The sequence below is a fragment of the Pituophis catenifer genome, unplaced genomic scaffold (assembly GCF_029215685.1).
Source record: "Pituophis catenifer annectens isolate HBS135680 unplaced genomic scaffold, rPitCat1.0.hap2 SCAF_3, whole genome shotgun sequence".
Taxonomy (NCBI): Eukaryota; Metazoa; Chordata; class Lepidosauria; order Squamata; family Colubridae; genus Pituophis; species Pituophis catenifer.
The window spans coordinates 39,091,992-39,108,619 of record NW_027256883.1 but is presented as its reverse complement, the minus strand read 5'-3'; the positions used below and the strand labels follow the sequence as shown (position 1 = coordinate 39,108,619).

Here is a 16,628-nt window from a genome sequence, read left to right as displayed (position 1 = left end):
TATAAGGATTAAAAATGTTCAGTCTGCACTTCATGACTATATGAAGAGAATTGAAAGAAACATTAGAACTTCAATACACCAGGATGAAAATGTATTTACTGAAAGACAGCATTCATTATCTTCACTGTGTCAAATATATGAACTATAAGCTTCTTACGCCAGAATTCACACTTCACTTTGCCTTGTTCTGAGATGGTGATGAAGTAGGTTTCAATTTATTCTTCTGTTAAGTTAGGTGCATGTAGAAAATATTTCTTTATGATTATACTTTAGAGTCAAACATTTTCTAGTTATGGTCCTACTACAGTCTTCCAAAAAGCCTCCAAATAAAAGATTTAAACATTTAATGTTAGAAATGTGGTGCACCTTGGCTACAAAATATAGTCTTCTTGGAAATGTAGAAGTTCACGCAAAAGGTAGAATATCATCAGGAAACAAACGTGGGTTCAAATTTTTTGAGAATGAAATGCAAAAAGAAAAATGTAGGCTGCTATTACTCACATTATCATAAACATGACTTGTATTCTTGAGCAAATTAAGAAATTTTCATCCTGTCATCTGAAGTAAAAAAATGTTATCTTGAAGAGGTGTCATTTTTCAAAAACAGCATGGAAACACCATTTTGCTTTCATTGTAGCTAACTGTCCTTCAAACATCTACATACTTTGGTGGACTATAAAGCCAACTTCATATGATTAACCAATTTTTTTAAAAAAAGCTTACATACTAATAAAATGGTCTGCACGTTAACTGTTGCATCTGGGAAATTATAATATTCTATTGTTGCTGAAAATATACGTATATGAAGCATTCAGAAGAGTACAGAAGGATCTAAGTTTCATATATAAATTGGATGATACTGTTTGTAGCCAAGTTTCTTCCTACAAGTTGGGCAAGAATTAGAATTTCTTAGAGAATCCCGGAGACATTGGCTACAGAAGACATGACCACATTTCGTTGATACAATGAGCCGTCCATTCTGAATAATCTCTGAATAACCATCCATGCAAATTGGGCAACTCACAGTACCTGAACGGTGTGAACTTGGAACATCATCTTCTAATAATTCCAATTCTTTAGTTAGTGTGCTAGTTAAAATCACTTCATCTCTTGGTTCATCGTCATCACTGCTTAATATACAGCTGTCAGGGAGTTGATTTCTAAATTCTTGATTTTGTGGTTGACAAATATTTTCTTCAACAATCACAACCGAATCATTGTGTGTCAAATCAACCACTATTGGTTCTGAAGATTCACAAGTCAGGTCAACTACTTCTTCACAAGTGTTAACTTCAACATCAATTGGTTCTTGGGAAGCTGTTTCAGGACCCGTGTTCAGAACTGTGTTTCTTTTACAAGTTCCTCCACAGTGCTTTTTCTGAAACTCAGCCTTCTTCATTCTTTCACTAGGAATCAAGTTGGGAGCTGGAGCAACTACTGTCAGAAGACTATTTTCAGTGCTAGAAGAAGCTATGTTGGTACTGGAAGACTGCAAGAAGGCTACGGTAGAAGTAGATGGGGTTGAGGAGGAGAAAGAGGAGCAGGAGGGGGTAATATTGGAAGATGGTCCTACAGATTTGACCTCGAAGACTCCAGCTAGGTTTGATGGGACAAGGCCGCCTCTTTTATTTTTCCGACGCTTGGTCCCACAGCGTTTGGTATCAGCTGGGCTCATGGTTGGCTATAGGCAGGGAAAACCAAACTTCCAAATAAACAAGTAGTCTAGGAGTAAAAGAAATATATGAGTAAAACAGATGAAAGTAAAAATCCACTGCATGTGCTTCCATCTGAAGAACCACAAAACAAGGAAGAGTACTAACCATACTGTACTATGCAAATTCTTTTTAAACAACACTAATTTTCTTTGGATAGATCATCATCAACTTTATTTTTGTTATATCTGAATTATACCTTTTGACCAGGAGCAACTGTAGCATGTATTGCATGCTCTCACCCATTTTCCCCATAATAACAAACCTGTGAGATAGGCTGAGCTGAGAGATAGTGACTGAACCAAAGTTACCCAGTGAGTACTTAAGGCTAAAGTTGGATCTTAACCACAACACTATACTGGCTCTAAATTTAGTCAGCTTCTAGTCTATATTATAGCTAGAATAGTAGTTCCTATTATTTCCTGGAATGTAAATTGCATAAATTTATTTATTTATTTAATTTAATTTATATACAGCCCTTCTCCCGAAGGACTCAGGGCGGTGAACAGCCATAATAAAACAGTGTACAAAATAGAATTTAAAAGCAGATTAAAATTAAATCATAGGCCGAATTTAAAACTCTCATTTAAAACCAATTTTAAAACCCCATTAAAACCATTTATCCTATCAGAGCAGACTTGCTGGAATAACAGGGTCTTCACTGCACAACAGAAGGCGCGGAGGTCGGGGATCCTTCGTATGTCTGGGGGCAATTCATTCCAGAGGGCAGGGCCTCCCACAGAGAAGGCTCTCCCCCTGGGGGTCGCCAGTCTACATTGTTTGGCTGACGGCACCCTGAGGAGGCCCTCTTTGTGTGAGCATACCGGTTGGTGGGAGGCAATCGGTGGCAGAATGCGGTCTTGTAGATAGCCAGGTCCTAAGCCATGGAGCACTTTAAAGATGGTAACCAACACCTTGAAGCGCACCCGGAATACCACCGGGAGCCAGTGCAGCTCGCGCAAGAGGGGTGTTACATGGGAGCGATGGGTCGCCCCCATTATTACTCGCACGGCCGCATTCTGGACCAGTTGGAGCCTCCGGGCGCTCCTCAAGGGGAGCCCCATGTAGAGAGTGTTACAATAGTCCAGACGGGAAGTGACGAGGGCGTGAGTGACTGTGCGCAAGGCATCCTGATCCAGAAAGGGGTGCAACTGGGAAATCAGGCGAACCTGATAAAAAGCCCTCCTGGCCATGGCCGTCATATGATCATCCAAAGACAGCCATGAGTCCAGGAGGATGCCCAAGTTGTGAGCCCTCTCTGAGGGGGGTAAGATCTCATCCCCAATAGTCAGAGATGGTGTAAGCTGGCTATATCGGGATGCCGGAAACCACAGCCACTCAGTCTTGGAGGGGTTGAGTCTGAGCCTGTTCCTCCCCATCCAGATCCACACGGCCTCCAGGCAACGGGACATCACGTCAAGGGCATCATTGGGGTGGCCTGGGGTTGAAATGTACAACTGCATGTCATCGGCATACAGTTGACACTTCACCCCAAAGCCACGGATGATCTCGCCCAGCGGCTTCACATAAATGTTAAACAGGAGGGGCGAGAGACGATCCCTGCGGCACCCCACAAGTAAGGGACCTCGAGGTCAACCTCTGCCCTCCCGTCAACACAGACTGTGTACGGTCAGAGAGGAAGGAGAAGAACCACTGTAAAATGGTGCCCCCCACTCCCAACCCCTCTAGCCAACGCAGCATGATACCATGATTAATGGTATCAAAAGCCGCTGAGAGGCCTAGGAGGACCAGGACAGAGGAGCAACCCCTGTCCCGAGCCCTCCAGAGATCATCAACCAATGCGATCAATGCCGTTTCTGTGTTGTAACCCGTACTGAAGCCCGACTGGCACGGATCTAGATAGACAGTTTCATCCAGGAATCGAGGAAGTTGTTTCGCCACCACACTCTCGACAACCTTCGCCACGAAGCGAAGGTTGGAGACAGGACAATAATTAGCTAAAACAGCTGGGTCCAGAGAAGGCTTCTTGAGGAGGGGCCTCACCACCGCCTCTTTCAGGGCGGCTGGGAAGACACCCTCACCCAGCGAAGCGTTGGTAATCTCCTGAAACCAGCCTCATATAACCTCCCGGGAGGCCAGTACCAACGAGGAGGGACACGGGTCCAGTAAACATGTGGTAGCGTTAAGCCTCCCCAAAATCCTGTCCATGTCCTCAGGAGTCACAGGGTCAAACTCGTCCCAAAATCCTCAGCTCTACCCTGCAAGGGGTCCTCCCTCGTTCCCACCTGGAGTAGAGAGCGGGTCACCCTGAACAGGGCGGCTGGGCAGTTCTCTGCAGATGCAATAAGAGTGGAAAAATAGTTAGATTTCGCCACTTTTATTGCCACTAGGTAGGTCTCGATATAAGACCTCACCAGTGTCCGGTCTGATTTGCCACGGCTGGTCCTCCAGTCACACACTAGGCGTTTTTTCCAGCACTTCATCTCTCTCAGCTCCTCGGAGAACCAAGGAGCCAATTGAGAACGGCACCGGGTCAGAGGCCGCAAAGGTGCGACACGGTCCAAGGCTCCGGCAGCCGCCCTATCCCAGGCGGCCGCCCTATCCCAGGCGGCCGCCAGCTCCTCAGCCGAGCCATGAGTCAGAGCCTCTGGGAATGGCCCAAGCTCCATCAGGAATCTCTCGGGGTCCATACGGCGTCTGGGACGGAACCACCTGGTCGGTTCCGTCTCCCTGCGCCGAGGGGGAGCGGTACGAAAGTCCAGCTGAAGGAGCGAATGATCTGTCCATGACAAGAGCTTGATGACTAGATCCCCTATTGTCAGATCATTCAGCCACTGACCAGAGACAAAAATCAAGTCTAGCATGTGTCCCCCTATATGGGTAGGGTCATGAACTAACTGGGTCAGGTCCATGGCCATCATGGAAGCCATGAACTCCCAAGCCGCTTCCGACGTTTCACCGACGGATGGCAGGTTGAAATCCCCCATGACCATAAGCCTGGGGGTATCCACCACCACCCCGGCTATTACGTCGAGCAGCTCAGGCAGGGCAGCTGCCACGCGGCAGGGAGCCAGGTACATGGTCAGCAAACCCATCTGCACCCCATGACCCCACTTCACAAAGAGGGACTCACAGGGACTTCCTATCTGAGGAACAGTGGCCTCCCTTGGACTAAGACTTTCTTTATTAATCACCGCTACCCCTCCGCCCCTCCCCTGGGCCCTCGGCTGATGAAATGCATGGAAGCCTGGTGGGCACATCTCCACGAGGGGAACCCCCCCTCGTGGCCCAGCCAGGTCTCCGTGACCCTGGCCAGGTCCGCATCCCCCTCTTGAACTAAATCATGAATGAGGGGGGCTTTATTAGTCTCAGACCTGGCATTGCACAACAACAACCGAAGGCCTGGGCCCTGAGACTCTGCACAACCTGGAATACAAGAAGCGCCTTGGGGGCCGAAGCACGCCACCGCTCACAACCAGCAAGTGTGTACTTGATACGGCCCCCTGCGCCCGCCATATCTGCCCCTCCCACCCACTGTTTTGATAGAATGGCCCTTCATCTCATCCCCCGGCTCCCTATCTAACCCCCCTCCCTCTCTCTTCCCGCCATGACCCTCAGACCCATTCTGCCGCTCTGTGGTTCTACAGACCCCCCTAGGTCCTTCCCACCCCTTCCTAAGACCCCGTAAAAACTTTGTATAAGTATTAATCAGAAATCCCCTCAGTCTCCTTTTTGCTGCATGCCATTTTTGCTGCATGCAAGCACTTTTTGCTGCATTCCAGCACTCAGGCAACATAAATATATTTGTTGCCTGAGTGCTTACCTAAATAAGCTTATGTTTAAAGTAGGCTTATTTTCTCAGTGAGTCAACAGTACGTAAAGTTGAAAGTCTGCAGATTTATCAACATAAAACTACGTAAGTCTCCAATAGATCTATATTTAACAAGAGCCAGAGTAGAAGCAGAATGTTCATATTTATTTAGCATTCTGTCTAAAGAATTGTTTATATTTCACTTTACTGAAAAAATAGCAAGCAGAACATCTATACAAATTCTGCAAATAATGTTTATAGAAATTCTAAAGTATTACAAAAACTAAATTATGTAATACCTATATTTCTAAAATCTTAATTTTGCCAGTAAAAGTTCAATGAAAGAAGAATTTATACGACTACTCCAGCAAGTGTAAAGGAGTGAATTTTGAATTGATATAAGATTTGCCCAGTGGTGGGGTTCAAGTAATTTAACAACCGGTTCTCTGCCCTAATGATTTCTTCCAACAACCAATTTGCCAAACTGCTCTGAAAGTTAACAACCGGTTCTTCTGAAGTGGTGCGAACTGGCTGAATCCCACCACTGGATTTGCCTAAGAACAAAATTATTCTAGAACAGGGCTGTCAAGCTCGCAGCCTGTGGCCCGGATGTGTCACATGCTGGCCAAGCCCATGTCCGATTTAGCGAAGGGGGAAAAAAATTGCGGTACGTCATGTGACGCCACAAGTTTGACATCCCTATTCTAGATATATCAGCAAGTTGAGAGCGAAATTTATCTAGAGGCCAAGCCATTGGACTATAAGTGATGAAGTCCAGCTTCTAGTCCTGCCCTACATACCAGAAGCCAGCTGGGTGACTTCAGACCAGTCACTTCCTCTCAGCCCTAGTAGAGAAGGCCACAACAAGCCACTTTCAAAAATGTTGCCAACAAAGGAATAAAAATTAACTCAAAGGCTTTCCCCACTTCAAACCCAACTAGAAGCAGAGGTTCTTAAAAATTCCAATTTAGTATTTCCCTAAGCTATTGAAAAGCCAATGTAGGCTTTTACATGTTATTAACTATTGTGAAACTAACTAGTTAGCTGAAATATATATCTAGTTAACTACTATGGTATCTATAATATGTACTATAAGTAGTATAACTAAATCAAAATCATCACAATTACAACTAATTCAAGTTCAAAGATCAAATGCAGTCATCAAATCCAGACAGGATGACTAGAATTGCGAAACTGGAACAAGGTTATCCCAGTTCAACACTCTGTTCAGTCCAAGAACCCAAATTACAGGAAATCCAACATGTCCACCTTTTATTTGAATTCATTCAGTGAAGGGGGGACACCACCTCTGAATAACTGATCTGCTTATTGTCAAAAATGATTTTGTTAAGAAATCTTATATTAAACCAGATTCAGATGAAAGTACTAACTCAGTACTTTCATTCAGATGAAAGTACTAAATTAAAAGCAAAAAATCCTCAACTTTCTGTAGAATTGGCTATAATGTGTGCTCTCATGTTTATCTATTTATAAATATTAACAGAATGTCCTATAACTTACAAATGATTAACAGATTAGATATTTACATTAATTTAATGTACTTCATTGCTTAAGCTAAAATTTACTTTAGTAATCAAGAAAAATTAACTGGGACTTTTTGTTGCTTTCATTTGATAGATCATTAGATTTGGAAATACAGCATTCCCACCACTAAAGAAGTGCAAGACAATCAGCTAGATAACAACTGGCACATGAAACTGGACAAATTCTTTATAATCTTTATAATTCTATACACTAATTTATCAAAACTAAAATATATCTTCAGTAAATTCTCCTTTGGTAGCAGATGTAGCCGTCAGCTGTCCTAAAGGAAAAATGAAAGTAGAGACAAATTCTCTGTATCAGATACAATTTTTGCAGCAGTTAGAAAAGAATGTGATGCAGATCTAGATAAACCAGTGGTTCTCAACCTTTTCTTCACCATGGACCCTCCCTTTAAATACCCTTTGTGGCCATGGATCTCTAAGACTTAAGATTTAAATAATAACATTTCTTCAAGCCTTTGTAGATTCCCTATGATGACATCACAGCCTCTTCCAGGGGTCTGCACACCACAGGTTGAGAACTACTGAACAACAGCATAGCATTCAACAGGAATCATGAATCAATCTAAAATTCTTAAATTACTATTACTATCAGCACATTTTTTTACTCCAAGAATACTTTCATTGTCTGTTTGTGACAATAAAATTACTTAAAAAGGAAATTGTAAAACACTTAAAGGCAATTGTGAGCTACTCATAATGTAGTTCAGCTGCCTCAGAAACAGAAGCAAATACTAATTTGTTGTATCTGCTATCTCTTATTATGACTGTTTTCAATTACTGCCAAACCGTGTTGTCCTGATTTGAGTATACCATAATGTTTTTCACCATCTAGTTTTGTTTTCATTAACCAACAGGCAAAATATCCATAATGGTTTGCAGCAGGAGTCAGGTGGGGATGGAGGGTAGATTTTGATTTTATAATTCTACATGGATTTTTAGGCTAGTTTTCCCTTCCTAGTATACCTTATTTGCACAGCATACAAATTAAAATAGAAATATACTGGAAAGACACAAGGATAGAATAGCCCCAGAAATAAGGGAGACAGATTCAGCCATGATTAAGGTGACCAGACGTCCCGCTTTTGGCAGGACAGTCCCGCTTTTTAGCAATTTGTCCCGCGTCCCGCGGCGTTTCAAAAAAGTCCCAATTTTTCATTCTGCCTCCTCAGTCCCGCTGCCTCTTGAGCCCCAGCTGATGGCTAGAAGAAAAAAAAACTGTTTAAACTCTTGCCCGGGGCTTCAAAGGGCCGCCCTACAGGCAATCAGTGTAAAGAGTTCCTGAAGCAGTTTTTTTTTCCCCTAGCTAAGCTGCAGAAACGAAACCGAAACCAGAATCTTTGGTGGAACGTGACAAAATGAGGCAGAGAGAGATTTATTTTTATTTTTATTTTTCCTCCCCAAAAAAGGTAGGTGAAAAACTGCAAACAATGGGAAATTTAGGAGGAGAGTTCAAGATTTTAAAACACAAAAGAAAAAAAAGCTGTATTTAACTAGGGAATTGTAATAATTGAATTGAGATACTATTAATTGTATATTGTGTTGAAAGCAGAAATGTTTAAGTTGTGGTTCAGAGGAATATATGGGGGAAATTATTTGGTTTATTATTATTGGTAAATATAATTAATTGATTTGTAAGAAATTGGATTGCATGGAAATAATTGGAATATTCATGTTCATATTGATTAATATACAAAAAAGATAGTTTTATAACTAATTGATTTATATTAAAATGTTGAATTTGTATTAAACAACTGTATTACATAATTAAACAATGTGAGGATGGATATAAAAATAGATGACAATGGAAAGGGGTATAATATAGAATAGAAGGGAAAAATTGAATTTGATTAAGATTAGAGATGAGGATGAAGGGTAATATTGGTTTTTTAAAAAAAATAGATGAGGAATAAATATGGCAAAAAGGAAATATAGAAATTGTAAATTTAATTGAAGTGACTAAACACTGTTTAAATTTGTGAACCGGCCAAATACTCTGTTCAAAGAAAATAAATTGTATGTTTGTATGTGTGTTTCTAATTACTGCTATTTATTCATATTTGTTCTCTTTTATTCTTTAAAGTTTAACCATTCATTCTTTATCTTAATATCTTTATATTTGTTTGGGGTTGGCTTTCTTCCCTTTCATCTTTTTTATTGTACAGCAATCTTTCTCCTCAAACCTACCACCTCTCTCTTTTCTTTCCTTCTTACTTTCTCTTCCCCACCTCTTCTTCTCCTCCCTACTTCCTCTTCCTTTCTCCTTCTCCTCTCTTCCTCCCCCTCTTACCCTCACTCCTACTCTAATTTCCCTTCCCTTCCTTCATCCCTCTCTATTGCTGTATCCTTTTATGCATATGGACTACTCAGAGGGCTGAAAAAGTTATTTTTGACTGGTCCTCGCACTTTTGACCAGTCATCGAACTTACGACTGTCTTCACATTTTATGTTTTTTGCCCTATCTTATCACCATGGTGAAGAGAAGCAGTTGTGAAATGAGTGACATGGTTGTTAAGGATGCTGCATGGGCATAAATGTGAGGATGGTCATAAGTGTGAGGACCAGTCAAAAGTGCGAGGACCTGTCAGAAATGACTTTTTTCAGCCCTCTGGTTAGTCCTTTTGTGCATATGGACTACTCAGAGGGCTGAAAAAGTTATTTTTGATTGATCCTCGCACTTTTGTCCAGTCCTCAAACTTACGACTGTCCTCACATTTTACATTTTTGCCCTATCTTGTCATCATGGTGAAGAGAAGCAGTTGTGAAATGAGTGACATGGTTGTTAAGAATGCTGCACGGGCATAAATGTGAGGATGGTCATAAGTGTGAGGACCAGTCAAACGTGCGAGGACCTGTCAGAAATGATTTTTTCAGCCCTCTGGTTAGTCCTTTTGTGCATATGGACTACTCAGAGGGCTGAAAAAGTTATTTTTGACTGGTCCTCACACTTTTGACCAGTCCTCGAACTTACGACTGTCCTCACATTTTACGTTTTTGCCCTATCTTGTCACCATGGTGAAGAGAAGCAGTTGTGAAATGAGTGACATGGTTGTTAAGAATACTGCACGGGCATAAATGTGAGGATGGTCATAAGTGTGAGGACCAGTCAAAAGTGTGAGGACCTGTCAGAAATGACTTTTCAGCCCTCTGAGTAGTCCCTATACACATAGCCATGGCCACCCGGTCACATGACCAGCTAGCCACGCCCACCCAGTCACATGACCAGCTAGCCACGCCCACAAAATAAGCCACGCCCACAATGTCCCTCTTTACCAATGTTAAAATCTGGTCACCTTAGCCATGATGGTAATCAGTCATGGAGAATTAAACATGCAAGCTACCTTGCTTAAGAATTAGATCTCTTGCTTAGAACATGAGAGTGGCAGGATGAGAAGAACAAAATAGACAAATACAGGGAAATGGACAAAAATAATCCCCTCCATGGGCAAAAAGAAAAAAAAAGCAGAAAACTTAAAATAGGAGGAGAAATTAGGGTGCAGACCAAAATACAATAGTAGAAATGAAATAATTGCTTTGGCAAATGAAGGGGCCAATAAATTAACTAAATAAGTAAATAAAAATGTATATCTATAATTTACTATAGAATTAAAAAGAACATTTTAACCTTAGTCATGGTGATTTTTACCTCGACCAAATTCTTTACTATAAAAACTTGAGCTAGAGGCTCCTTTTTGTTGCTATCAGTCATCTACATTAGTTTTAATTTTATATCATTCTGTTAAGATGTATGAACCAAATCCAATGAATCGGAATAGTAGGAAATTTTCATTTCTTTAACACACATACCCTACCAAGGTTTAAATTAGGGAAATGTGTGTGCGAGGGGGAGTAGGGTGAAATTTAATATTAAGGTTAGCTGAAGTTAGTTAGCAAATCTGTATGTGTTCCTTGTAATCAATCTATATTAACTTGGTTTAAAGCAGTGAATGCATAAAGATATGATGGTGATCATAACATTTGTAAGAAAAGAACTGTTTAATGCAGTGCTATATTTTTCATACACTGGTTTTTTTGCTTGCTTTGTTTTTTCTTTTCCTAGTTTTGCTGTTTTCATCCTTATGTGCTTTTAACATTCCACCTTCTTATCTTTATGGGGGCTGTTGTGCTCTTTGCAACCATCTAATGAACTATTTCTCTTTCCTTCTGTGTACACATTAAACCTTTTTCAAAGATAATCGATACTGGAGGTCTGTAGTGAACAGCCAATTTAATAGACATCAAAATCAGGCACATCAGAGTCAGTATAACAATCTCAAATTTGAATTTTCACTTTTGAAAAGTACTTTAGTATTGGCCAAAGTTAGAGAAGTATAGATTTTTCTGCATTGATTTTATGCTTCACCAATATAAGAAAATTATTACAATTCCAAAGTCACTAAGTCTAATGGGATAGAGGAGAAAAACAGGAATAATATACAGTGGAGTGTTTATAATGTTATCACAGTGGAATGTTAATTTTTAGCTATGCTTTAATGATAAATCTAGTGCTTAAATAAAAGGTTCTAATAGTTTTATCTATTATTGCTTCTGCCAATAGTGTACTTTTATGTTTAAATATTAAACTGTTATGTATCTTTTAAAGTGTATAGTTCTTGTGATATTCCACATACTCATTTAGAATTCATTAGATGCTTAGGTCTTAGTATTTACTGTTTTTAAAATAAAATGAGTTATTTTAGATATTTAATTTATTGTTATTTTATTTTATTGCTAACAGAGACCTAAAGGACAGGGAAATAAAGGTAAGATGATTTTTCTTTTGTTACAATCCCAGTTAATCAGTATAATTATTTAATTAATCTGAAAAAAGTCTATAGGGACTGAGGCTATTTGACAACTTTTATTGATATAGTAAATGATTCATTAGGCAGAAATAAAATTCTGCAGTTTTGTTTGCATTTCTAATAAACTTGAATTACCTGAATGTTTTACCATTTTCTTTATTTCTGCCATCAGAACAAATAGGACTAATCAACTGTTCAAATGAACTTATTTTTCTCAGCCTGCTTATATAAGAAATTCTAACATCTACCTTTAATTTAACTGAAATAATTTCTTCCGAGATAATTGAGAAACCTTTTAAAGCTAGGGCAAAGTGATTATTTACTGATTAGTCTTGAAGCTACCCAAGAACTGAGAGTGACATAAGATTGCTATATACTGTATTTTTCGGACTAGAAGACACACCTAGCTTTTGGGGAGGAAAACAAGAAAAAAAAATCTGCCTCTGCCACCAGCAATTTTCCTCCTTGCAACAAACAGTCAGCTTCAGCACAGCCTGTTTTAACATAAGCAGCTAATTGGTAGTTGGATCGGCATGCCAGAATACCGCGATCAGCTGATCCAGGCTGCGGGGATCACCACCGTCACCTATTGCCACCTCCACATGCCCTGTTTTTGGCCCGTTCCAGGCAGTGGTGGTTGTGTGGAAAACAGGACGCGCGGAGGCCGAAAATGGGGCACATAGAGGCAATACTGACTCCCACAGCCTGGAACAGCTGATTGTTGGTATTCTGGGAGGCCGATCCAACCGCCAATCAGCTGCTCCTGCTAAATCAGGCTGTGCTGAAGCTGACCAGGCTGTTTGCTGCAAGAAGGCAAATTGTTGGGAGGCAGAGGCTGAAGGGTTGGGGCTGGCGGGTGGGCGGGGTTTTGGCAATATTCACTTGTAAGATGCACAGACATTTCCACCCATTTTTTTGGGGGGGGGGAAGTGCGTCTTATAGTCCGAAAAATACGGTAATTGATAATACTCATAATATTTCCATTCAATTGTATCCAATTCTCAGATTCTGCCTAGATAAGTCCCTCAGTTTTCTTGGCAAGGTTTTTTTAGAAGTGGTCTGCCACTGCCCCCTTCCTTAGGCTGAGAGAAAATGAATGGCTCAAGGTCAGTCAGCTGCTTTTTTCCTAATGTGGAATTAGAACTGTCTCCCCGATACCTTAACATCAAACTGGCTCTCATAATAACCCTATATGCAAATTCTTCAGGACAATAGCCACTGACTACCTCTGTCTATTTCCTAGGAAATAAAAATCCTCAGTTCCATAGATTCAGAGAAAAGTACTTTTACTAGGAACGAACTGAAAGCAAGAAATTCCAGGCAAAGGAGGCCCGAGAAAACATCAACTTGAAAAGAACTATACAGCCTAACCCCCTTGTAGCTAGGCAACCAGAGGCTACTGCATACCAGAGCCAGCAGATATGGCCTTGGAGAGATAAGCGAACTGCAAAGCTGTAATGAAAATCTCTCCCCCCTTTTCTGAAGCATCAGGATAGCTGATATACCCATTTAGAACACTTAGTGTTTCTACTTCCTTTAGAATTTAGATCTTATTTAAATGGAGATTTTCTATTTTGCTTCACTAGCTTATGTCTCTTAAGCTATTTATTGCTTTGTATTTTATGTCTACTATACTTAACATTTGATCTTAATGGCAGACTCCTGGTGAAAATGAGAAACCAAGTCACAAGAGACAAAGTATTATCCTAAAAAATGATGTTATCTGAAATCTGTGCAACTCTCCTCAGCAGCACCTGGGGATGCTATGGTATGGAAAGGCAAGCATGCTTTTTCTTGGTCTAAAACAGCACAGCAGTCATTTTGTTTTTTAAACCAGCATAAAAACAGCAGAATTGCCTAAAGAGCCTTCCCCTTACAATGGCTAGTATTTATGTGGGGTTCAGTGGTTAGAATGCAGTATTACAAGCTAATTCTGCTGACTAATTCTCACTGGCTCAAGATTGACTCAGCCTTTTGAGGTCAGTAAAATGAGGACCCAGACTGTTAGGGTAATATGCCGATTCTGTAAACCACTTAAAGAGGACTGTGAAGCACTGTATAAGTCTAAGTACTAAGTGCTATTTTTCTACCTAAAGAACCATTCAATTTGATGGGAGAGAAGTATATCCATTAAAAATTGTTATTTTTTGGAATAATTAGAATGTAATTCTATGTATTTCTTCCATTGGTTATCTCTCATCAATATATTATCTAGGTGTTTACTTTTGTTCCAGATTTCATCCTATTTGCTTCAAAAACTTGGTGCAAATTATTAAAAAGCATTTATAGTTTATCACTCTGCTTCCAGTTAATAGTCATTGTACTGTCAACAATTTACCGTGCAGTAAACTTGAAGGATGTAAGATAATGATTTTATCTTGGAATGCCATTTGGTTTCTTCTATGATGTCTAGATGGCCTTGCCCTTTCTGTTTAGTACAAGAAGTCCTCAACTTAAGATCACAACTGAGCCTGAAACAAAATAATTAAGTAAACTTTGCCCCATTTTACCACTTTCTTGCCACAATTGTTAAGTAAATCACTGCAGCTGTTAAGTTAGTAACACAGTTCTTAATTGAATCTGGCTTTCCCGTTAACTTTGCTTGTCAGAATGTCACAAAAAATAATCACATGGTCCTGAGACACTGCAACCTCATAAATACATGCCAGTTGACAAGCATCCAAATGTTTATCACATGATCATGGGTATGCTGTAACAGCTGTAAGTATAAAAAACCGCCATGTAACTTTTTTCAATACACCTGTAATGCTGAATGGCCACTAAAATTGTTGTAAATTGAGGACTACCTGTATTACCAGTAGGCAAAGAAGCATTCGTAATGGAAAAAGTGGAACAATTTCATTTACATATGGAGATTCATTTTTAAAATTGTTTTGTACCCCTGACGAACATTCGTAGACTAGGACTTATTTTGTGGTCGTTTTTAAGTTTTACTTTCCACTGTTTCAAATGTCTAGTTTCTCTGTTTAAAATTACTGGCCATTTTTAAAAGTAATTTAAGTAATTTTTGGTCGATTGCTTATGAGTGTTCTGGAATAGTAAAATAATTATTTTTAAAATAAATAGCAACAATCTGGTGATTTCAGACTATGTTAATAGTGCTATTAACCAGTCTTCTCTCCTAAATATTTTAGTAAAGCTGTCCTTTTCTCTAAGCTGTAGAAAGCCTGGAAATGTTGCTGCTAAACAAGGGGATGGAGATGGAGAGGGGATGGAGGTGGAGAGAGAAATGGGTTAAAAAGGGAATTCAGAAAACAAAAGTACTAATGACAGTAAAGGTGAGATTATAAATACGATTGTCAATTAATAAATACTGAGGTTTGCCTCCCAAAATCCAAAACATATCTTCAATCGCTCCAACAGGTCATCTGACTTCGCTTCTAAAATAATGAGTAATAAAGCAAAACAAATTTAACATATACCAAAACAATGATGAGCTTAAAAGAGGAAAATAAAACTGATATTCTAAGAAAAAAAGGTTAAAAATGCAAATGGAAACAGAGCCAAACCCTTATTTTTTTCGATGCAATGTCATAGCTCAGCAATAAAAATTAAATCCCCAAATAAATGACTCGTGAAATCCAGTTCTCCATTAATCTATGAATAACTAATAATGCTAGTAGTGAAGGAGAAGACAGAATTCATGCAAATATTTACTAACCACTTCCTGCCTCCTGAACTACAGCGAGTAAGTACCTCCCTTCCATTAAGCCTAAATTAGAGGGCCTCGGAGGAGTTCAGACAAAGCCTGTTTTTAAGATCCTGGCCATCCGCCCTAATCCCAACTCCATCATCAATCTGTCCAAATGTCTCTTTTGTCACAGAATCGGTTTTGGGAAGAAGCCTCTGCGGGGTCTCCTGTTCTCACATTCATGTCCTCCGTACCTCGCATCCAGGCTCTTTCGTCCGATCTCCTTTAAACAATGGGAGACGGGCCAGAAAAGGCTCGGAATACAAAGCAAGGGCACACCTTCCTTCCCCACCTTCCCAAACGTCCTTTGTCCCATTTCGGTCTTTCTGCGAAAGGCCGCTTCGAAGTCCACAGCCCATCCCAGACGGGTCATAATCACAACCGGGACAATGGAATCCCCTAACCGAATAACGCACCCTTTTCTCAAAGGCGACACCGCCACCGGCCAGGAAGCTGTACGGCTCCAACCCTTCAACCACACCCTGAGAAAGAGCCCTTGTTTTATACGCACCACGGGCCGCTGGCGAAGCAGAGGAAGGCCGTAGCGGCCCTTCTTCCCAACAGCCACCCTCCGAAAAGCAACTGCCCAGCTCCTGCCAGCCTCGCAGACTGCTCAAAACCCGAAACGCTAGGCTCACTTCCTCCTCCGCCCTCAGCCAGCTCTTACTGCGCCTGCGCCAGAGGCCCGTTCCCCTTAAGAGGCGCCGCCTCTATACTGGCTCTCGAGCGCGCCTTTGGCGCACGCGCGAAGATTCGCTCCCTGTTACTTTTTTTTTTCCCCCACGTGACTTGAAGCGGAAAAGGAAAGGGAAAGGTCAGACGGCGACGTCGTCAGCGAAGGGGGGAAGAGCGGAAGGTCAGGGTGCCGCGGAGCGGAAGTAGGAGCCGGAGCGCGTCCGCCATTGTGGGAAAGCCCGGAGCCCGGAGTAGAGGTGGGAAGTCGTGCTGCGTCCGGCGGGTGGCTTTGGGAGGCACTGACCAGGACAGGAGGGTCCGGGCTGCGGAGACAATCAGCCAGCGGCGGAGGGGAGAGTAGAGGAGGCGGAAACAGCGACCACGACG

General features: G+C 41.1%; 1 protein-coding gene across 2 annotated transcripts; it reads right to left on the bottom strand.

The window, feature by feature from the left end:
- Nucleotides 1–738: 738 nt before the first annotated feature.
- On the bottom strand, nt 739–16,619 carry LOC139314715 (E3 ubiquitin-protein ligase RNF4-like). 2 transcript variants are annotated; one of them, XM_070940521.1, is made up of 2 exons: nt 16,546–16,619; nt 739–1,722 (listed from the first exon to the last, which is right to left on the bottom strand). In XM_070940521.1, exon 2 carries the CDS (start codon nt 1,673–1,675, stop codon nt 839–841), a length of 837 nt encoding a protein of 278 aa, XP_070796622.1. In that variant the 5' UTR covers nt 1,676–1,722; nt 16,546–16,619; the 3' UTR covers nt 739–838. The 2 variants fall into 2 exon arrangements, with proteins under 2 accessions (XP_070796622.1, XP_070796621.1); XM_070940520.1 differs by lacking the exon at nt 16,546–16,619 and adding an exon at nt 16,078–16,204.
- Nucleotides 16,620–16,628: the final 9 nt, after the last annotated feature.

Bases quoted from the DNA above. Each gene is read 5' to 3' on its own strand.
- LOC139314715 (XM_070940521.1), bottom strand. From the start codon at position 1,675: ATGAGCCCAGCTGATACCAAACGCTGTGGGACCAAGCGTCGGAAAAAT.